The sequence below is a fragment of the Mytilus californianus genome, unplaced genomic scaffold (assembly GCF_021869535.1).
Source record: "Mytilus californianus isolate M0D057914Y unplaced genomic scaffold, xbMytCali1.0.p SCAF_7, whole genome shotgun sequence".
Lineage (NCBI taxonomy): Eukaryota > Metazoa > Mollusca > Bivalvia > Mytilida > Mytilidae > Mytilus > Mytilus californianus.
This window is the reverse complement of record NW_026262723.1, coordinates 2,298,357-2,322,760: the sequence shown is the minus strand read 5'-3', so window position 1 is coordinate 2,322,760 and position 24,404 is coordinate 2,298,357. Positions and strand designations below refer to the sequence as shown.

At 32.4% G+C, this 24,404-nt stretch overlaps 1 protein-coding gene across 3 annotated transcripts; it reads right to left on the bottom strand.

Moving 5' to 3' along the window:
• Positions 1-1,322: 1,322 nt before the first annotated feature.
• LOC127708178 (uncharacterized) lies at positions 1,323-20,538 on the bottom strand. 3 transcript variants are annotated; one of them, XM_052213026.1, is made up of 5 exons: positions 20,428-20,538; positions 16,832-17,033; positions 15,234-15,367; positions 13,546-13,660; positions 1,323-1,464 (listed from the first exon to the last, which is right to left on the bottom strand). In XM_052213026.1, exons 1-5 carry the CDS (start codon positions 20,465-20,467, stop codon positions 1,332-1,334), a joined length of 624 nt encoding a protein of 207 aa, XP_052068986.1. In that variant the 5' UTR covers positions 20,468-20,538; the 3' UTR covers positions 1,323-1,331. The 3 variants fall into 3 exon arrangements, with proteins under 3 accessions (XP_052068986.1, XP_052068985.1, XP_052068984.1); XM_052213025.1 differs by lacking the exon at positions 1,323-1,464 and adding an exon at positions 6,449-6,590; XM_052213024.1 differs by lacking the exon at positions 1,323-1,464 and adding an exon at positions 11,579-11,720.
• Between the last annotated feature and the right edge of the window lie 3,866 nt (positions 20,539-24,404).

Sequence of the window (24,404 nt, the reverse complement as noted above, 5' to 3'; positions counted from 1 at the left end):
TTCATTTTTCAGACAAATTGATTTTACTTGTTCGAATGATTTTATGAGCTATTTTAGTACCAATTGTGTTTAGAATTTAATTAAAATCAAAATCAAAATGTGTCAATTTGGGACTAAAATCACCATTCTTCCAAGGCATAAATTAACATATAATAGTCATTTGCCAAGCTTAATATTTTGTTTTGATATAAAACATACCCCATATTTAAAACCGATATAAGTTGCAAACAAATCCGGAATGGGTCTTGCAAGATAAAAGCAAATGAAAACCACGTAAATTCATGTATGAAAAACCCCGCCTTTGTGTCCCTGCTCCTGGCAATGTGCCAAATTGTTTAAATTTTCATTTGTATTGATCATAACATAGTAAAATGGATGAGTTTCAGCTGACATTACTCTAAAAACTCAACTATCCCATTTAATATGCTTCTGGGTCATTCTTAAAAGGCATAAAAAAGTTGGATTTTTCCTTGGTTTCATTATGAATTTACAGAATTATGCAAATGAGGCTGTTACTAAAAATAGATACGATTCTGGGAAAAATTAAGTGGTCAAATTCTTTTATTTTATGTCAAGGATTAAGATGATGAATAAAAATTTGTCAAGTTGTGATTGTCGATTTGGACGATTTTCTGAATATTGCATGGTTTTCTGGCGGATTGGCTCTTAAGTAGTTACACACCCGATACCTTAGTCAAGGGCCGTAATCTTTATGTTTTTTGCCCATTATTCTATATTTTGTAAACCCCATCCACACCCTTCTGGATAGCATCTGTCATTTAAAATTGATACACAACAAAAAGGAAAACAATAGGAGAAAACGAGTCGAAATATACCAAGGGGATATTTAAAGCTCATGATAACTCTGTAAAAATCAGCTGAACGTTTTAATCACGTTCTATAATGATTGTTAAGGAAATATTAAGCTTCCCAATGATCAAAATTAGTGTTTGTCAAACTGCTATATATCCAATGATTTTTTTCTGATAAAGTGTGTGGATCAAGTTTTTTGAAATTTTTATAATTTTGTCAAAGGGTCAAAGTAAATATTTTGTCAAAATTTTATGAAAATTAAACGAGCCAAACTAATTTTAGTCAAAGTGTTTGGTACCACCTTAAGCAACAAGAACCACATGAACAACTGGTGTTGATCGCAGGAAGGAAAATGAGATCCTGTTCCACAAGTGGCACCGATAATCTGTTCATGGTAATTTGATATTATACTGAAAAAAAAACAAAATAAGACGAACACAATTGATATCGAAAAAAACTTCGTTGGCAGTAGACTTTTTTTCTGTTTGACTAAAATAGATTATAGTTGATTCTCGACACTAATTCTTTAATTCTTTCAAAATAAAGCAGACATCGTCTTTGCACTCATCAAACATCGTCATTAAGCGGAATGTGTGAATCTCGGAACAGGTATCAAACTGGTACAAACAATCTCGAAAACGCTGGACAATACTGTAAATAATAAGTAGATATATAGTTAAGGTAATACATTTTAATGGGCAATCAGAGGTTTTAGATTTACGTTTTTGAATGGTTTTTTTTGTTGTTATATGTTTGGTTTTTTTTTATTTTTTGTTATTTGTTTTTGTTTCTTATTTTGTTTGCTTTCTAGCGTCTTAACTAGTATGCCAGTTATTTTATTGAGTTCTTATCTATATTTGTCTTGGTGTGGTAAGGTCCAACTACCCAAACGGACAATAAAATCTGCTTACCCTTCCGGAGCACCAGTATTCACTTCCGGTTAAAGGTAATTAAAGGTTTGTGTTGTTTAATTGATTTTCTATGTAATGTTTTGTGAACCAGATAGTAATTTCGATGGTTTTCCTTTTTGTCCTAACATTGTCGGTTTTTCTGCGACATATGGTTTAAGATACGATCCTTGAAATCTCCTCACTTCTTTTCCCCTTTCTTTTTTGTTTAATGTGATTCGGTTGACAGTAAGGACTCTATTGGGTGCGAAACTATAATTTTGGACGTAATGGAATTAATTCTTGTCAATGACAACTTCAATGATAAAAATTATAGTCAGACTTTAGAATGTTTTTTCTTCCTTTTTACATGCGTGAATATCAATATTAATTATAATAAGTATGAAGTAATGTCTCCTTCAGTTGTCTCCCTTACTAACGGCTTATTTAAACTTGATAAATTGCTGGGAAAGATGAATAAGGAATGTTTATGTCATTAGCAAATTTATTCTGTGAAATATGTTTAGGGAGCTACCATTTGAAATAAAATTGCCATTTCACGATGAACGAACAATTAAAAATTTCTTGCACGTTGATCTTTTTACCGATTTTACGAAACACGCCTGACGGTGAATAACGAACCTTTTTTCACGGCTGCACGTGAAATAAAAATGGCAAAACACGTTGCACGAAAATAACCCTTTACCACCCTCCATTAAGTTTCCGTTAATCATATCGGTCATATAAATATTCACATTATCCATATGCCCGTCTGACCTTTTGTCCAACAAATATGTCTACAAACATTTCTCAAGTACATTTTGTACTACTGACCAGTATCACTACATATTTGGTAAGTGGGTAAGTAATGATTTGTATCGTGTGAGTCCTTTTCGGATCTGTTAGAACCCAATTCCGGTTTTCCGATAATTTGATCTTTAAATTAGTCCGTCACATATTGGGAAATATCTGAACGTATTAAGCAATCTTTATCGTTGTATAAAGCAAGATTAACTCTAGTCATTGATAAAGAGTCTGGTGATAAGTTATGTAACGAAGGCTCTTCTGTGGTATTTGACAATCTTAATTTATCAGCGGTGTGGTCCATAAGAAGTAGCATGACTCAAACATTTTTTTTAAAAGATTTTTTTTTCTGTATTCTTTACATTTTTTGGCCATTATTCTCTATTCTGTAAACCCCCATCAACACCCTCATACATATTCATCCTATAGTCATTTCCACAGGGGATATCTTGGGGACAGGAACATTTTATTTTCATAGAATTATCTGCATGTTAATGTCAATTATACCCACACATGCCATGTGTTTATATAGGTGTAATACCCCCAAATCATAGTACGTCACATCCGGTTGCATGCGAAAATAGGTCGAAAAAAATATTCCCTTGAATTTGACAGTTGTAGGTAATTGATCCTACATTTCATTGCAGTAAAACATTTCTGGGTCATAAACATATATCTTGTGTATTTCAAAGCACCATTATTTTTTTATTTGGGGTTTCTATAGAATATTTTGGAAACTTAAGGTTACATGGTTACTAAAGCTTGTACAAAGGTTAAAAAAGGGGGAAAATTTGATTGGTTATGTTCCAGTGATGGTTATTTTCTTATATGCAATGAAATGTTATGTGAATTTTTTTATACAGTACTGGACAGGATAAAACTTTACTCATGCCAAGTATTTCTTTATTAGAAACAAAGATAAATTCTGCACAATTTTTTGAAAAGTGCAAATTTAACAAAGACTAATGGGGGGAAATCAATGGTGGTTTTACACCTATAACTTTAAATCAGCACACATACACTTCCTAGGTGTTAAAGGAATATATCTAAAATCCGAAATTGTTATCATGCACCTGCAAAAGGGAAAAAAATACATGCGTTATAATATCTGACACCATCCCAGTTAAGTTTAAGTAAAGTATAATGAGCTGTACATATAAATAAGAAGATGTGGTATGAGTGCCAATGAGACAGCTCTCCATCCAAGTCACAATGTATAAAAAGTTAGCAATTATAGGACAAAGTACGGCCTTTAACACGGAGCATTGGCTCACACCGAACAGCAAGCTAAAATGTATAAAGGACCCCAAAATGACTAGTGTAAAACAATGAAAACCAACGGTCTAATCTATATAAAAAACGAGAAACGAGAAACACTTAAGAACCACATCAACAAACGACAACCACTGAAACAGTTTCCTGCACATTTACTCTAAAAAATTCTGATCATTAATGAAAGTATTTTGATGCAGCACCGGCAGCATTAACTATAAATACAAATATATACATTAACAATAAGGAGCTGCACCAAAAGCCCAACATACGCCGTTGAAATTGTTGCCAAAATTAAATGAAACGCTTACTAATAGAAGTTTGAAAATTGACTCTGTAGGAATCTTACAAGAGGATATCTTTTTGTGTATGAATATTGTCCTTAAAAAACAAACGAGTTTCACTGTCAGCGGTATAGTCATGCACGATACAGATGTCATGGAATGAAATCATAGGGCTGCAAAAATGCCGAAAATGGAAGAAAAAAGATAACAAATATCGGGTTGAGAACAAGAAGGATTAAACACATTTTTTTTTCTATAGGTTATTAGTGTATATTAAGCGGACTCACAAACTTTTCATTAAAATGTGACTTTTTATACACTTTGTGAGTTTCTTGGTCCAGTTTACACACAAATAACCTATAAACGAAATGTGTTTAATCCTTATAATTCTCAACTTACTCAAACAGTTAGTTTATATTTCTGCGTGCAGGCCAGGGTTTTCAAATAGAATTTAAAGAACTCAAATCGATTACCTCCGTTTTTGCACTTGTGACAGCTTTATTCATATACGTCCATTTTAATTTTGATTATATAACAAAATTTGAGTACAAACGGTGCCTAATCCTCTCTATTATGCTTAAAGTTCACATTATCACAAAAAGACACAAAAACATGTAACTATGTAGATTTTATTTTCTGTTCTGAATACAATTGAATGTAATCTCGCAGTATAATGGTAAAATTATTGACACTATAAAATGCGTTCATGAATTTGTTCTAATATATTTATTCATGCTTGCTTTGGATTTAGTCTGTAATATCTTAGTTTCGTTAGAGTTCCTTAGATTTACATCGTTATATTTAAAAAAAGATAAAAAAAAAAAGAAAATGTCTTTGACTGGTGAAAAGTAAAATAACAAAAATACCGAACTCCAAGGAAAATTCAAATCGGAAAGTCCCTTATCAAATGGCAAAATCAAAAGCTCAAACACATCAAATGAATGTAAATAACTGCCATATTCCTGACTTGGTACAGGCATTTCCTATGTAGAAAATGGTGGATTAAAGATATAGTACATGTATGTTTCTTCTTCTCCAAATTCTTTAATGCATTTCTATTTGAAACAAACGCATAAGATATATTTGAGATTGTGCAGTTGTAGGAACAACGTTGAAGGTTCAACGTTTATTTCCGAGGGAAAAAACCTCGATAAGGTCATCGATGTGTTGATGGTATTGGCTTGGTGTTTCAATTGAATCGACTTGACCTCTAAATAGAATGACAATCATATCCACTGCTAATGTCTAAGTTGTTATTACTAAAATAGAATGGGAAAATATTACATATAATTGAATTGTTTCTAAATTTGAAAAATTATGTTCATATAGATTCTATACCACTGTTTCGAGGTCGAGACGAAATTTTCCCACTTGAGACAGTTAAATTTTCAAATTTAAAAAGTAAGCTTGCCGAGCGTTTTAAATATTTGAAATTGAACTGTCGAGAATAGAGGGATATCGTATTTTTGTTTGTTTGTTTGTTTTATTTATTTATTTTTTCAACAGTCAAATACACAAAACAATACAACAACTGGATGAGGGTCTAGATTGGGGGTCCTTAATTGCTGTATTCTTTAATTTTAAGGCCATTTTTCTTTATTCTTTATACTTTTTGCCCATTATTCTCTATTCTTTATATTTTAGCATCTCATTATTCTCTATTATTTATTCTTTTGGTCCATTTTTCTCTATTCTTTATGTTTTTTGCCCATTATTCTATATTTTGTAAACCCCATCCACACCCTTCTGGATAGCATCTGTCATTTAAAATTGATACACAACAAAAAGGAAAACAATAGGAGAAAACGAGTCGAAATATACCAAGGGGATAATTAAAGCTCATGAGCCGAAAGAAATTGATAACGCAAAGAAAAAAAAAGAAAGAAGACGAAAAGACAAACAAGTCCACAAAACACTACAGGGAGATAACTCTGTAAAAATCAGCTGAACGTTTTAATCACGTTCTATAATGATTGTGAAGGAAATATTAAGCTTCCCAATGATCAAAATTAGTGTTTGTCAAACTGCTATATATCCAATGATTTTTTTCTGATAAAGTGTGTGGATCAAGTTTTTTGAAATTTTTATAATTTTGTCAAAGGGTCAAAGTAAATATTTTGTCAAAATTTTATGAAAATTAAACGAGCCAAACTAATTTTAGTCAAAGTGTTTGGTACCACCTTAAGCAACAAGAACCACATGAACAACTGGTGTTGATCGCAGGAAGGAAAATGAGATCCTGTTCCACAAGTGGCACCGATAATCTGTTCATGGTAATTTGATATTATACTGAAAAAAAAACAAAATAAGACGAACACAATTGATATCGAAAAAAACTTCGTTGGCAGTAGACTTTTTTTCTGTTTGACTAAAATAGATTATAGTTGATTCTCGACACTAATTCTTTAATTCTTTCAAAATAAAGCAGACATCGTCTTTGCACTCATCAAACATCGTCATTAAGCGGAATGTGTGAATCTCGGAACAGGTATCAAACTGGTACAAACAATCTCGAAAACGCTGGACAATACTGTAAATAATAAGTAGATATATAGTTAAGGTAATACATTTTAATGGGCAATCGGAGGTTTTAGATTTACGTTTTTGAATGGTTTTTTTTGTTGTTATATGTTTGGTTTTTTTTTTATTTTTTGTTATTTGTTTTTGTTTCTTATTTTGTTTGCTTTCTAGCGTCTTAACTAGTATGCCAGTTATTTTATTGAGTTCTTATCTATATTTGTCTTGGTGTGGTAAGGTCCAACTACCCAAACGGACAATAAAATCTGCTTACCCTTCCGGAGCACCAGTATTCACTTCCGGTTAAAGGTAATTAAAGGTTTGTGTTGTTTAATTGATTTTCTATGTAATGTTTTGTGAACAAGATAGTAATTTCGATGGTTTTCCTTTTTGTCCTAACATTGTCGGTTTTTCTGCGACATATGGTTTAAGATACGATCCTTGAAATCTCCTCACTTCTTTTCCCCTTTCTTTTTTGTTTAATGTGGTTCGGTTGACAGTAAGGACTCTATTGGGTGCGAAACTATAATTTTGGACGTAATGGAATTAATTCTTGTCAATGACAACTTCAATGATAAAAATTATAGTCAGACTTTAGAATGTTTTTTCTTCCTTTTTACATGCGTGAATATCAATATTAATTATAATAAGCATGAAGTAATGTCTCCTTCAGTTGCCTCCCTTACTAACGGCTTATTTAAACTTGATAAATTGCTGGGAAAGATGAATAAGGAATGTTTATGTCATTAGCAAATTTATTCTGTGAAATATGTTTAGGGAGCTACCATTTGAAATAAAATTGCCATTTCACGATGAACGAACAATTAAACATTTCTTGCACGTTGATCTTTTTACCGATTTTACGAAACACGCCTGACGGTGAATAACGAACCTTTTTTCACGGCTGCACGTGAAATAAAAATGGCAAAACACGTTGCACGAAAATAACCCTTTACCACCCTCCATTAAGTTTCCGTTAATCATATCGGTCATATAAATATTCACATTATCCATATGCCCGTCTGTCCTTTTGTCCAACAAATATGTCTACAAACATTTCTCAAGTACATTTTGTACTACTGACCAGTATCACTACATATTTGGTAAGTGGGTAAGTAATGATTTGTATCGTGTGAGTCCTTTTCGGATCTGTTAGAACCCAATTCCGGTTTTCCGATAATTTGATCTTTAAATTAGTCCGTCACATATTGGGAAATATCTGAACGTATTAAGCAATCTTTATCGTTGTATAAAGCAAGATTAACTCTAGTCATTGATAAAGAGTCTGGTGATAAGTTATGTAACGAAGGCTCTTCTGTGGTATTTGACAATCTTAATTTATCAGCGGTGTGGTCCATAAGAAGTAGCATGACTCAAACATTTTTTTTAAAAGATTTTTTTTTCTGTATTCTTTACATTTTTTGGCCATTATTCTCTATTCAGTAAACCCCCATCAACACCCTCATACATATTCATCCTATAGTCATTTCCACAGGGAATACCTTGGGGACAGGAACATTTTATTTTCATAGAATTATCTGCATGTTAATGTCAATTATACCCACACATGCCATGTGTTTATATAGGTGTAATACCCCCAAATCATAGTACGTCACATCCGGTTGCATGCGAAAATAGGTCGAAAAAAATATTCCCTTGAATTTGACAGTTGTAGGTAATTGATCCTACATTTCATTGCAGTAAAACATTTCTGGGTCATAAACATATATCTTGTGTATTTCAAAGCACCATTATTTTTTTATTTGGGGTTTCTATAGAATATTTTGGAAACTTAAGGTTACATGGTTACTAAAGCTTGTACAAAGGTTAAAAAAGGGGGAAAATTTGATTGGTTATGTTCCAGTGATGGTTATTTTCTTATATGCAATGAAATGTTATGTGAATTTTTTTATACAGTACTGGACAGGATAAAACTTTACTCATGCCAAGTATTTCTTTATTAGAAACAAAGATAAATTCTGCACAATTTTTTGAAAAGTGCAAATTTAACAAAGACTAATAGGGGGAAATCAATGGTGGTTTTACACCTATAACTTTAAATCAGCACACATACACTTCCTAGGTGTTAAAGGAATATATCTAAAATCCGAAATTGTTATCATGCACCTGCAAAAGGGAAAAAAATACATGCGTTATAATATCTGACACCATCCCAGTTAAGTTTAAGTAAAGTATAATGAGCTGTACATATAAATAAGAAGATGTGGTATGAGTGCCAATGAGACAGCTCTCCATCCAAGTCACAATGTATAAAAAGTTAGCAATTATAGGACAAAGTACGGCCTTTAACACGGAGCATTGGCTCACACCGAACAGCAAGCTAAAATGTATAAAGGACCCCAAAATGACTAGTGTAAAACAATGAAAACCAACGGTCTAATCTATATAAAAAACGAGAAACGAGAAACACTTAAGAACCACATCAACAAACGACAACCACTGAAACAGTTTCCTGCACATTTACTCTAAAAAATTCTGATCATTAATGAAAGTATTTTGATGCAGCACCGGCAGCATTAACTATAAATACAAATATATACATTAACAATAAGGAGCTGCACCAAAAGCCCAACATACGCCGTTGAAATTGTTGCCAAAATTAAATGGAACGCTTACTAATAGAAGTTTGAAAATTGACTCTGTAGGAATCTTACAAGAGGATATCTTTTTGTGTATGAATATTGTCCTTAAAAAACAAACGAGTTTCACTGTCAGCGGTATAGTCATGCACGATACAGATGTCATGGAATGAAATCATAGGGCTGCAAAAATGCCGAAAATGGAAGAAAAAAGATAACAAATATCGGGTTGAGAACAAGAAGGATTAAACACATTTTTTTTTCTATAGGTTATTAGTGTATATTAAGCGGACTCACAAACTTTTCATTAAAATGTGACTTTTTATACACTTTGTGAGTTTCTTGGTCCAGTTTACACACAAATAACCTATAAACGAAATGTGTTTAATCCTTATAATTCTCAACTTACTCAAACAGTTAGTTTATATTTCTGCGTGCAGGCCAGGGTTTTCAAATAGAATTTAAAGAACTCAAATCGATTACCTCCGTTTTTGCACTTGTGACAGCTTTATTCATATACGTCCATTTTAATTTTGATTATATAACAAAATTTGAGTACAAACGGTGCCTAATCCTCTCTATATATTATGCTTAAAGTTCACATTATCACAAAAAGACACAAAAACATGTAACTATGTAGATTTTATTTTCTGTTCTGAATACAATTGAATGTAATCTCGCAGTATAATGGTAAAATTATTGACACTATAAAATGCGTTCATGAATTTGTTCTAATATATTTATTCATGCTTGCTTTGGATTTAGTCTGTAATATCTTAGTTTCGTTAGAGTTCCTTAGATTTACATCGTTATATTTAAAAAAAGATAAAAAAAAAAGAAAATGTCTTTGACTGGTGAAAAGTAAAATAACAAAAATACCGAACTCCAAGGAAAATTCAAATCGGAAAGTCCCTTATCAAATGGCAAAATCAAAAGCTCAAACACATCAAATGAATGTAAATAACTGCCATATTCCTGACTTGGTACAGGCATTTCCTATGTAGAAAATGGTGGATTAAAGATATAGTACATGTATGTTTCTTCTTCTCCAAATTCTTTAATCCATTTCTATTTGAAACAAACGCATAAGATATATTTGAGATTGTGCAGTTGTAGGAACAACGTTGAAGGTTCAACGTTTATTTCCGAGGGAAAAAACCTCGATAAGGTCATCGATGTGTTGATGGTATTGGCTTGGTGTTTCAATTGAATCGACTTGACCTCTAAATAGAATGACAATCATATCCACTGCTAATGTCTAAGTTGTTATTACTAAAATAGAATGGGAAAATATTACATATAATTGAATTGTTTCAAAATTTGAAAAATTATGTTCATATAGATTCTATACCACTGTTTCGAGGTCGAGACGAAATTTTCCCACTTGAGACAGTTAAATTTTCAAATTTAAAAAGTAAGCTTGCCGAGCGTTTTAAATATTTGAAATTGAACTGTCGAGAATAGAGGGATATCGTATTTTTGTTTGTTTGTTTGTTTTATTTATTTATTTTTTCAACAGTCAAATACACAAAACAATACAACAACTGGATGAGGGTCTAGATTGGGGGTCCTTAATTGCTGTATTCTTTAATTTTAAGGCCATTTTTCTTTATTCTTTATACTTTTTGCCCATTATTCTCTATTCTTTATATTTTAGCATCTCATTATTCTCTATTATTTATTCTTTTGGTCCATTTTTCTCTATTCTTTATGTTTTTTGCCCATTATTCTATATTTTGTAAACCCCATCCACACCCTTCTGGATAGCATCTGTCATTTAAAATTGATACACAACAAAAAGGAAAACAATAGGAGAAAACGAGTCGAAATATACCAAGGGGATAATTAAAGCTCATGAGCCGAAAGAAATTGATAACGCAAAGAAAAAAAAAGAAAGAAGACGAAAAGACAAACAAGTCCACAAAACACTACAGGGAGATAACTCTGTAAAAATCAGCTGAACGTTTTAATCACGTTCTATAATGATTGTTAAGGAAATATTAAGCTTCCCAATGATCAAAATTAGTGTTTGTCAAACTGCTATATATCCAATGATTTTTTTCTGATAAAGTGTGTGGATCAAGTTTTTTGAAATTTTTATAATTTTGTCAAAGGGTCAAAGTAAATATTTTGTCAAAATTTTATGAAAATTAAACGAGCCAAACTAATTTTAGTCAAAGTGTTTGGTACCACCTTAAGCAACAAGAACCACATGAACAACTGGTGTTGATCGCAGGAAGGAAAATGAGATCCTGTTCCACAAGTGGCACCGATAATCTGTTCATGGTAATTTGATATTATACTGAAAAAAAAACAAAATAAGACGAACACAATTGATATCGAAAAAAACTTCGTTGGCAGTAGACTTTTTTTCTGTTTGACTGAAATAGATTATAGTTGATTCTCGACACTAATTCTTTAATTCTTTCAAAATAAAGCAGACATCGTCTTTGTACTCATCAAACATCGTCATTAAGCGGAATGTGTGAATCTCGGAACAGGTATCAAACTGGTACAAACAATCTCGAAAACGCTGGACAATACTGTAAATAATAAGTAGATATATAGTTAAGGTAATACATTTTAATGGGCAATCGGAGGTTTTAGATTTACGTTTTTGAATGTTTTTTTTGTTGTTATATGTTTGTTTTTTTTTTATTTTTTGCTATTTGTTTTTGTTTCTTATTTTGTTTGCTTTCTAGCGTCTTAACTAGTATGCCAGTTATTTTATTGAGTTCTTATCTATATTTGTCTTGGTGTGGTAAGGTCCAACTACCCAAACGGACAATAAAATCTGCTTACCCTTCCGGAGCACCAGTATTCACTTCCGGTTAAAGGTAATTAAAGGTTTGTGTTGTTTAATTGATTTGTAATGTTTTGTGAACCAGATAGTAATTTTGATGGTTTTCCTTTTGGTCCGAACATTGTCGGTTTTTCTGCGACATATGGTTTAAGATACGATCCTTGAAATCTCCTCACTTCTTTTCCCCTTTCTTTTTTGTTTAATGTGGTTCGGTTGACAGTAAGGACTCTATTGGGTGCGAAACTATAATTTTGGACGTAATGGAATTAATTCTTGTCAATGACAACTTCAATGATAAAAATTATAGTCAGACTTTAGAATGTTTTTTCATCCTTTTTACATGCGTGAATATCAATATTAATTATAATAAGTATGAAGTAATGTCTCCTTCAGTTGTCTCCCTTACTAACGGCTTATTTAAACTTGATAAATTGCTGGGAAAGATGAATAAGGAATGTTTATGTCATTAGCAAATTTAATCTGTGAAATATGTTTAGGGAGCTACCATTTGATTTTTATGGGGGGGGGGCTAGGATGAAATTTGGAAAAAAAAAAGGCAGGACAGGAGTTTTGAGTATAAAAAAAGGCAGGATGAGCAACTTGGAAAAATAAGGCAGGATGACAATTTATGTTAAAAAAAGTCAGGATAAACTAATAAAAAAAAAGGCAGGACCGAATAGAGTGAAAAATAAAAAGGCAGGACAGAGATTACAACTAAAAAAAATGCAGGACACACTTATTCATCCTAGCCCCCCCCCCCCCCCCCCCCCCCCCCATAAAAATCAAATGGTAGCTCCCTTACTACTTTTCCAGATTTTTTGTTGTTGATAGGTTAATTGCTGTCTCATTGAGGTATACTCCACAAGCGCCTCTCTTCACCGTGTCATTCGTTTGACATATATATTAGTCAATTGATATAAAAAATAAAATAAACAAAAATAGTATACATGATTCATCGATAAGTATATTGTGTCAAAGAGAAAGATTTGAATAACAAAGCCTATACTGAGTATCTTTATCAATACTTTAACCTAAAAACTGGATAAGAAATACCCCTTGTTATTAAATTCCTGATAAATTTACTGATAGACGTATTGAACAATTTAGCACATCTTTATCCCTGTTGTAAAACAAATGTAGCAATGAATGAGATCGATTTCTTATTTGTTTTTTCTTTATTTTTTCGGATTTAAGGTTTACAAAACGTGGATAGTTCATTACTCCTCCTGCAGCAACAATTGCAACCGTAGAGCTAGTGTTTTGATACTCAGCTTACAAACAGTCGGCAAATCTAAAATTCATAGTTTAGATTTCACTAAAAAAAATGGTCAAATTTAGATAATGTTTGCCAAAACATTTTTCTCCTCGCGAATATTCTTTGTGAAGGGCAAGACACAAATTTATCTTTTGAGGACCTACCTAATTTTTTCCAGTCTAATTATCGTAAATTTTATGTGATTTAAAGGAATAGTATGGGGTCAAAACCACCTCCCCCTTTTTGACCAATCTGGATGCAAAATTGAATAATTATGGCTAGCTTATCAAGCACAATATTATGTATATACCTGCACTGGTGTATTGTGTGTTGACTTAGATATTTATAGGCTCCTTCCATGCAGCTTACATACGTCACTAATATACTATTATCCTGGTTGGAACATTGCACCATCATATTAATATCTATTAAAAAAAACACGTGTACGAAGAATAACACATTTACTCAACAGTATATCTTATGGAAACACAATGGCCCACCACTAATATGTGTAATTAACAAATTTGAAACATGTTTGACTTATACCCGATGTTCAATTGTATTGCAGTGAAAAGACATTTGTATTTTTTTTTTGGACATTGGGCCAGTCGTAATTTTTCCTTCATCAAGAAATAATAATTCCTCGTCTAGCACAGTAAACTTATTAATTTATGATCACATCTCCCAATGATAACACATGCAGCTTTCGTCTCTACCATTTTTAGAGATTGCATAAAATAAAATAACTTTACATTTGAAACATGAATAAATTGCTACCCGCAATATCTGTATTCTTTTGAATTAGATGGGTTCTGATCAAACATGACAGATTCGTAGCATTATCACGATAATAGTAAATAAATTGCTTCGCCGAGCGCAGCTGGATACGACCGCAGAGGTCCAACCCTGAACAGTTGGGGCAAAAATGGACACAATATTCGCGCTTGATACAGGTCTGAATTTTGGATTGTAATTAAATATTTGACACATGATAGGTTTCTGACACATAATAGGTTTCTGACACAGAATAACTGTAGTCAAAGAACTTATAATTGGTTATATGATTTGAATCTATATTCATTTTTTTGCTTTTGTGCAATACACTCTGCTGTTGCGAATTGACCCCCCCCCCAAAAAAAAAAATTTAAAAAAAATTACGCCCCTTTTTTTTGCTTTGTGCAATACACTATGCTGTTGCGAATTGACCCCCCCCCCCCCCCTCACAATTTCTTTTTTAACCCCCCCCCCCGCCATTTTTTTTCACCTCCCCCTTTTATGACATACATAATCATGGCTAAAATACATTCTTTAATCAGCATTTTTAAAAAGTAACTTCTAAAATAAATTGACAGCTAATCACCTCAAGACAATACAACATTTCTTTATACATAATTAAAAGCAGTGTAAGGGAGGTAATCCAAACATAACATTGTACCTTTTTTTAATTGTCCATTAACAAGGAAACCCTTGTTTTTCCCTTTTTTTTTTGCCCCTAATTCTTAACTGTTTGAGCCAAAATCCCCCAAAGCCGATCCTAACCATGATCCCTTTGTGGTATGGAAACTTGTGGTATAATTTCAGAGAGATCCATACATCGATCCACAAGTAACTGTCTGGAAACTAGAAAAATGCTTATTTGGGCCCCTTTTTGGCCCCTAATTCCTAAACTGTTAGGACTATAATCCTCAAAATCAATCCCAACCTTTTTTGTTTTTTTGTGGTTATAAACCTTGTGTTTAAATTTCATAGAATTCTATGTACATTTACTAAAGTTATTGTTCGGAAACCAAATGTCTTCGGACGACGCTGACGACGACGACGACATGATACCAATATAAAAAATTTTGCGGTCGTATAAAAACGACATATAAGAACATTGCATAAACAGTGTATGAGCTAAAATGACAGTGTTAGTACAAAACAAGATTTGCTTAGCAGTTTTGAAGTCCGCTAAGAATCGGATGAAAGACTTGGCTACCTAAGGGTACCTATACTTACCAGCTTCATAAAGGTCACACAATGCTGAGGTTAACCGAATAAACGACTCCGCAATTTTAACCATTTTTGATGGACAGTGCGATTGCAGATATGTGTAACTGTTCTGTAAACATGTAGACACGCCCTCAAAGTAACTATAAGTAAATTACAAATAATGTTGTATTATAATCTATACAAACATTTTTCAGGTGAAAAAAAGCATAACAGGAAAAATATATAAAAGATATTTCCAAAACTATGCTGGTGTGTTATAGCTTCAGGGTCGATGGTCTTTCTTTTCTTCAAGCATCGTTCACTAAGTCCTTATTGTTTTTACAACGGAAGAGATGGATATATTTAACGATTCGAGGTGTGAACTTTGAATATAATGACAGCAATGAATTTGGAGATACGTTTACGCAAAATGAAGGTTTTAATGCTACCATAACAAGAACATATTGGAGTACCTACCTTAAATCATGGATTGTTGTGAGATTCGTGTTGCTCAGTTTTTAGTTTCCTGTCTAGTGTTTTGTGGAGTGTTGTTTGTGTTTCTGGCCTTGGCAAGAGTTTTATTAAACTTGTGTTTTTTTGTATAACCCACTCGGAATCATTCCCCTCTTTTCAACTTAAGATATATCTGTTTATGCAGCCTTAAATACTAATCATTCTCGGATGGATAATCATTTGCCTTAGTAAATGACACGTTTGTTTGGACTTACATTCGAAACATTGAAGGTTTTATACACCAAGGGAAAGATCACCTAAGTTGTATTTAGAACATTTTAAGGAATGATTACTCTTCAATTTTATAATTTATTGACCTTCCAAATATTTTCATCTGAGCACCAGGAGTGAGTCTCATGAGTTGACAAACGCGCAACTGGCGTGCCGAACGATAAGCTTGGTGCATGTCTATAAAGATTTTTATAATCATCTTACGAATTTTGTTTCAAAGTACTTTATCAACGTTCAAGAGATTCCCAATGGCATCTACATGTAAGAAATTTTGTACATACATGACCTAGCTGTCTATAAATAGCGAAGGGTTGATGAGGGTTTTTCTTCTCTGTACTTTTAATTTGTTTGGTCCATTTTTCTATTCCTTACGGATGTACTTAGGTGAGGTTTAGGATTTTTTGTCAGATGTTCGGACTTCTTGTTTTTTTTTCCCTACGATACAGAGTTAAATATTTTGCCCCATAACACCCATTTTTCTTTTCGAATAAGACTTCAATAGCTCATTAAAGGTCATTTACCAAAATTTAAGCAGATTCTAGATTTGTTTTCTTTAGATTTGAGACCTAAATAATACCAATGCAAATATAAGGTAAAAGTCCGAGTCAGTCTTTTCCCGCCATTTAAAAAAAAATATTTCGAAAAGGAGCTCCATAACCTATCAATATTTTAGCTAATTTTGTTCCTTAACTAATGCTCTTCCGATTTATAGTATGAATTTCAAATTCTAGATTGTTTTTAATTTCACCTTAGTACATCCTTAATTTCTTTTCGCTATAATTCTCACTTCTTTATATTTAAGCACGCCATTTTTCTACATTTTTCATTTGGTTGGCCATTTTTTCTCTCTATTCTGTAAACATCACCCAACCCCTTCATACCTGCAAATATCCTTTACAATGTCTTTATCCACAGAAGTTCTAAATGCATTATGGACATCAGTCAAGTCCAGCATTGTACCATTCGCAGCAAAACTGTATATGTAGTCATCTAGTGAAGGTAGTTGATGACATTTGAAGAGATTGACAAAATTTTCTAAACAACTATCACTTGCTGGTAATAGCGGAAGTGAATGAGCATCCCCTAGAACACAAACATAGCTATGACATGGACATTTCATAGTAAATATAGACAATAATAAACTGTTAACACAGAGATATGTCTCGCCTTTTTTTAATTTTGTTAATGCAAATGTTGAAATTAAAATAGCAATACTTTAACATGTTATGTAAATATTCAAAGTCAATGAACCATGACTGAAAGAACATGGCTAAACAATCTCCATGGAAATGAGACGTGCAAATGCTAATACAACTGCATACCAAATACCATTGACTTATCATAAGTCGTTCCTTTTAAACAAACCTAAACACAAACATTAACTTGTACATGTTGTAAACCATGTTAAAGTTTCAAAGTCAATAAACTATGACGAGGGGGTTAGGCTATATAATCTCCATGGAAACGAGCCTTGCAAATGCCAATAAATTTGCATACCAAATATCATTAACTTGATATTAGCGGTTCATCTTAAACTGATCTAATCACAAACTAATACATGTAAACTAAGCAAAAAATTCAAAGTCAATAGACCATGACTGAGGAGGGCGGGGCCAAATATTCTCCATGGAAATAAGATATTCCAATGCTTATACAACTGCATACAAATATCATTGATCTACCACTAGTGGTTCCCCATAAACTGACCTAATCACAAAGTAATACATGTAAACTAAGCGAAATTTTCAAGTCAATAGACCATGACTGAGGGGGCGGGGCCAAATATTCTCCATGGAAATAAGATATGCCAATGCTTATACAACTGCATACAAATATCATTGACCTACCACTAGTGGTTCCCCATAAACTGACCTAATCACAAAATAATACATGTAAACTAAGCAAAATTTTCAAAGTCAATAGACCATGACTGAGGGGGCAGGACCAAATAACCTCCATGGAAATGAGATGTGCCAATGCTAATACAATTGCATACAAAATATCATTGACCTACCACTAGTGGTTCACCATAAAGAAGATAAATTATTAGTGAATTGACATTCTAGATTCTTTAAAGTACGACAATAGCTTGTTCTCAGATACAAATGTTGTAATGCTTCTTAAAGAGTTAGAGTTCAAAATAAAAATTTAGAAGCTTAACACGAAAGGAATTATAAAAATGCGTAATTTGTCGATTTTTGAAAAAAATTCTCAAAACTATTTAAAATCAGCTTTACTTAAGGGAGTTGCAACCACGTGTTTATTGAAGAATATAAAAGGCCGACTCGGTCACAAACTGAATGAAGTACGAAGGAATTATTGTTTGGTGTTTGAGTTAATTGCCTAGTCAACACATCAATCAGTCCCGTAAAAATAACATATATAAAAAAGAAGATGTGGTATGATTGCCAATGAGACAACTCTCCACAAGAGACCAAATGACACAGAAATTAACAACTATAGGTCACCGTACGGCCTTCAACAATGAGCAAAGCCCATACCGTACAGTCAGCTATAAAAGGCCCCGAAATGACAATGTAAAACAATTCAAACGAGAGAACTAACGGCCTAATTTATGTACAAAAAATGAACGAAAAACATATATGTAACACATAAACAAACGACAACCACTGAATTACAGGCTCTTGACTTGGGACAGGCACATACATACAGAATGTGGCGGGGTTAAACATGTTAGCGGGATCCCAACTCTCCCCCTAACCTGGGACAGTGGTGTAACAGTACAACATAAGAACGAACTATAAAAAACAGTTGAACGAGGCTTAACTTATCAGATGGATAAAAATACAAATACAAGTGGACGTGGCCGGGTACTTGTACATCCAAACAACAAAAAGACACTAAGTACAGATATGAGAGTACTCGCAGTTACTGACAGCTAGTTCAAAGCCACTAACAACTAATAAAAAAAATCATGCATCTAAGACTAAATTATCAATCCGTACACATCCAGCATCCAATGGATTTAGTGTAAAGACGTCATTAACAGTCAGAGAAAAACATGACCTTGTGCGTGCATGCAATGCCAAGATACAGGTATCGACAGATTGTAGATCTATGAATGTGTATATTTATATAACAATACTATTTAGTTTGCTTTTAATTTACTGATAACAAAATCAATATTAGTACCAATAAAAACAATATTTAATGACCTAATTACAGTGTTGAATTGGTAACCTTTTAGAATAAGTTTATTCAAAGGATCGATAAGTTTACCAGGATCGTTTCTAAATTGGCACGGAAAACAATATTGACTTAAAAATGAGGATGTGCAATCTCGTTTGAAATAAGTACAACCAAACTTCAAAACCAAATCTTTATATCTCTGGAAGAATTTAGTAAAGGTTTTAAGTAATTTGTGGTAACGAAATCCCTGGCTTAATAATTTACCAGTAATACATAAATTACGTTCGTTAAAATCAAAAACGTCACAGCAGACATGTATATCAAATAATTCCCCAAAACAATGCTATAAAAATCATGTTCGTATAAAAAAAGTTCTTGAATACGTTTAAAAGTAGTTCGCCTGTCGGCCTGTTTTGAATTTTTTAAATAGATTATTGATCTTATCCAGTAACCTTTGTCCTATTAATAATTGTAATACCAATTGTCTGACCAGTTTGAAAAAATTGTCAGTACAGTTTGTCCATTTAGTTTGTTCAATAGTTATTGTGAGAGTTTATCAACAGGTGGTCATTTAATGTGACTTGACTGTAAGAGTTGCTCCCCACCGATTTTAGTTGCAGTTTATTCATAATTCTGACCAAATTGCAATTTGGTTTATCAAACCAAACTGTTTAACTGATCAGAAATTTTAACGATCTGCTGAAGAAAAACAGCCAAGCCGTGAAAATGCAAGGTGACAAAATAAAGCATACATACAATCCTTTAATTTTTAATTTAATTTTACTTCATTCATTCAAAGAATTTCTATACATATCGTTATTGTAATTGTCAGGCAAAATGTGTTACGATGTTGGTAGTAATTTTTTAAACTGATCATACAATATATGTATAACAATAGGATAAAGGTTACTGATTAAGGACAGTTGTATAAGTATAAAAGTTTTGTTGCTATGAAACTCACAAACAAAATAAGACTGTTTAAGGTCGTACTTTGACCTATAATGGTTTACTTTTACAAATTGTGACTTTGATGGAAAGTTATCTCATTGGCACTCATACCACATGGTCTTATTTATATTTACATATAACATTGGTCCGGGAATTATTGAAAAAAATATGTATGGTGAAACTTGTAATTCCGAATTCATTTCTTTTTATAATTTTACGTACCTTTAAGGGTGAAATTATTATAATTATAATTTTACGTACCTTTAAGGATGAAATTATTATAATTATAATTTTACGTACCTTATTATAATTTTACGTATCTTTAAGGATGAAATTATTATAATTATAATCTTACGTACCTTATTATAATTTTACGTACCTTTAAGGATGACAAGTGACAAAGCCACCATCAACAACATTCTAAGTTAAACACGTTTGGAAACTGGCAATACTTTCTTATTTATACACATCAACGTATAATGTAACACAAATGTTGGTGGTACATAAATTTTAAAGGCACGTCAAATTATATATCAAATAAGTATATATTTTTAATGGTTTAGGTACATAATTTTCAACTAATACTGCTACCAATTACTTTAATTTGACAATTGCCATCAATTTGCTTTCAATTTAAATTGAACGAGTTGTCAAAATCTAAGCCAAACGTCACATTTGATACATCATACTATAATTTTGTTATTTGTAACACAATCTGAATAGAGGAAAAAATGTATGGAATACGACAATGAAATCGAAACTCAATAACAAAACAAAAAGGATTTCTGTTGGTCAATTTGTACACTGTAAAATTTTGTAAGGGTCAGGGTATTGTACAAATGTCTCGCACTGACACACACTATATATGCAAGGTACTATTTTGTTTAATCATTTGTGTAAAAGGCTGGCTTGATGTCTAAGATCATCACAAAATAAAGTTGTTTTTGAGACTTTGTAGTTTATTGAATTACCGAATAAAAGTAAAACAAAAATACCATAAAAAATTATAAAATCAAACGTTTTCAACCAATGGAACGAGTGAAAAACATCTGTCATATTCCTGACTTGGTACAGGCATTTTCTGTTGAAAATGGTGGATTAAACCTCGTGTTATTGCTAGCTATGTCAATACTTCTTAATATTTGTGTACCATTGAAGATGGTTTTTAACACAAGTACTTTATTATGTCATAAATACATATTGCAATAGATTAAGAACAATTTTTTAAGACGATGTTCAAATCACACTTATCCAGTAAGAAGGCAAATCAAGGTTAAAAAAAGACTGAAAGAATCTTAGAGTGCTTTTCAACCAAATACAATATCTTATGTTGCAAGATTAAGAACAAAGACAAAGTAAATTAAAACACATTGGATGAAAGAGATTAGATCTGCCTTCAATCCAAGATTTTTAAACGTTCTAGAATATGGTTGATGGGACCTTTATGTTGAGAGGAAAGAAATCAGCGATATAAACAAGTTCAGATCTACAGATCAACATACATTCTTCATAAGTAGACACGTGTCTTTTCAAAACTTCAAGCTATAAGGAACACATTTATATATTTAAGGTGTACCTTGCTTTTTGTATACATTAGGACGTTTTTTGTCTCTTTTAGCTAAAATCACTTTGTGATTTCAATTTTTTTCAGTTTCAATAATTTGCCAACAGGCTATATAGCTAGTCCTTCAATTACCAGTAGCAATCATGTTGCCTTTCAAACTATAATCGATAAGTATTGCAACCCGGGTATTTGTATACATAAAAGAGATAGGATCGGTTTTCAATCCAAGTTTTTTTAAAACTTTCTAGAATATGGTTAACATGATGGGGCCTTTATGTTAAAGGGAGAGAAACTAACGATGCAAACAAGTTAAAGAAATCTACAGATCAACATACAGTCTTCATAAACAGACGCGTGTAATTTCAAAACTTGAAGCTATAAGGAACAAATTTAATATGTATTTAAGGTGTACCCTTCTTTTTGTATACATTAGGACATTTTGTCAGTTTTTGCTAAAATTACTTCGTGATTTCGATTTTATTATCAGTTTTGATAATTTGCATACAGACTAGCCCATCTGTAAATTTATGTAACATTCACAATTAACCGCAAAATGATATTTATATTTGTCATATTGGCAAATGTCAACATAAATGGTTCTAATGTATTATTTGTCTGAATAGGTAGATGTTGTTAAATAAATTGTCTCCATTTATTTTATTTTTTGAACAAGTTGTTATGTGTAGTTGTAGTTCAGTGTATAATGATAGTAATCTCTTTAAAAATGGATGTTTGTGAAATTTATATGTGTTATAATGGATAAGCGTTTGTTCGTTATTCATTTTCACTTGAAAAATGTTAATATGACGTCTTTTTAAATTTATAATTTATATGTGGTACGATTTTAGCGTCCCTTCTTCAATTTCAAGTATTGAAAACGATCAATTTGTTGATATTTCTATATCAAATAAACTAATTTATAATCACGTAAAATATTACATTTTTTACGAATGTAAAATATTACATTTTTTACGAAGAAACATTATTCAATTATCACGTTTAGATGAAAATCTTACATTTCTTTGAAATGACAAAAGAGTTCAAAAAATGTTTAGCAAAAAAAACCCGAACTCCAAGGCAAATTCAAAAAGTGTGAAGTCCATAAAACCTGACAAAATCAAACGTTTGTCAATTAACGGAACGAATGAAAAACTACTGTCATATTCCTGAGTTGCATTGGTACAGGCATTTTTCGAAGAAAATGTTGGGTTAAACCTGGTTTTATAGCTAGCTAAACCTTCCACTTGTATGACATTTGTTTATAGTTACGTTTTATTGACAAAAATGGGGGAGCAACCCAAAGACATAAATGGTTAATGTGACAAAAATCTAGCAGCACAGTTATTGTCACATCGCAAGTAAAACTGCCAAATGACGACAGCAACTCTTTAACTACAGTACTAATATCATTAAGCACAGATCAGTCTATATTCAATTTAACTAAAAAATGTATTTAACGTTGTTATTTTTTGCTTTTGTGTACGGTGATGTTCCTTGGATTAACTTGTTCGCAAATACCGTGTTTATTGTGGCGTTTTAGATTATATTGAACTTATACTATAGAAAAAGAGACATAAGATACCAAGAGGGCAATCGAAAATCATGATTCTTTATACAATACCACGGTAAAATCTTAGAACGACGAAAAAAACCTAAATTCTGATCAACACGAAATTCACAAAAACAGTGGAAGAACTTATGTGTCTTTGTACATTAATAAACAAGGATTTTCCTTTTCACTAATTACTTTAATCACTCTAATTCAAACAAAACATTCTCTGAATCTGACTTTATCAAGATGCTTGATTTCTTGATTGACAACATATGTGTAACGTTTGAAGGACGTGTTTTTCAACAAACATTCCCATGGGAACCAACTACGCCCCTCTTCTTGCCTACTTGTTTCTTTATTAAAATGAGGCTGACTTCATACAGGAACATCTTAGGGAGAAACCACAGAAGTTAGCAGTATCCTTTAACTTTACTTTCCGCTATAAAGATGATGTTCTCTAACTAAATAATTCAAAATTTGGTGACTATGTTGAACGCATCTATCCCATCGAACTTGAGAAAAAAAAGATACAGTTAAGTCTGTCTCATATCTTGACTTACATCCAAAAATTGACAATGAGGGTCGGTTGAAAACAAAACTTACAACAAAAGAGATGATTTCAGCTTTCCAATTGGGAACTTTCCATTTCTATGTAGCAACATTCCAGCAGCGCCTGCATACGGAGTATATATCTCTTAGTTGATACGATATATCCAGGGCTTGTATTTCATATCATGATATCCTTGATAGAGGGTTGCTGCTCACAAGGAAGCTATCAAACCAAGAGTTCCTAGTGATGAAGTTGAAATCATCCCTTCGTAAATTTTTACGGACGCCATCACGAGTTGGTTGGCCGTTATGGAATATCCGTTTTATAGATGATAGCGGATATGTTCCAAATGTCGTAACTACAATCCCGTTCCCTTTTCACGAATGTGATCTACCGAATTTATACTATTTGCCGGGTTTGTACTAACATGAGCAACACGACGGGTGCCACATGTGGAGTAGGATCTGCTTACCCTTCCGGAGCACCTGAGATCACCTCCAGTTTTTGGTGGGGGTTCGTGTTGCCCAGTCTTTAGTTTTCTGTGTTGTGTTTTGTGTACTGTTGTTTGTCTGTTTGTCTTTTTTTCTTTTTAACCATGGCGTTGTCAGTTTATTTCGACTTATGAGTTTTTAATCGATCTGTCGATTCTAATATTATCTAATGATTTTTAGGTTCATTGTGTGTTGGTTG

Excerpts from the sequence above, each read along its gene's own strand:
- LOC127708178 (XM_052213026.1), bottom strand. The coding sequence starts at position 20,467 with ATGTTGTTGATGGTGGCTTTGTCACTTGTCATCCTTAAAG. Across the intron at positions 13,661-15,233 it reads GTGTGACCTTTATGAAGCTG|ATATTAATATGATGGTGCAA; the intron begins GTAAGTATAGGT and ends TTTTTTTAATAG. Across the intron at positions 1,465-13,545 it reads CACACAATACACCAGTGCAG|TATTGTCCAGCGTTTTCGAG; the intron begins GTATATACATAA and ends TATTATTTACAG.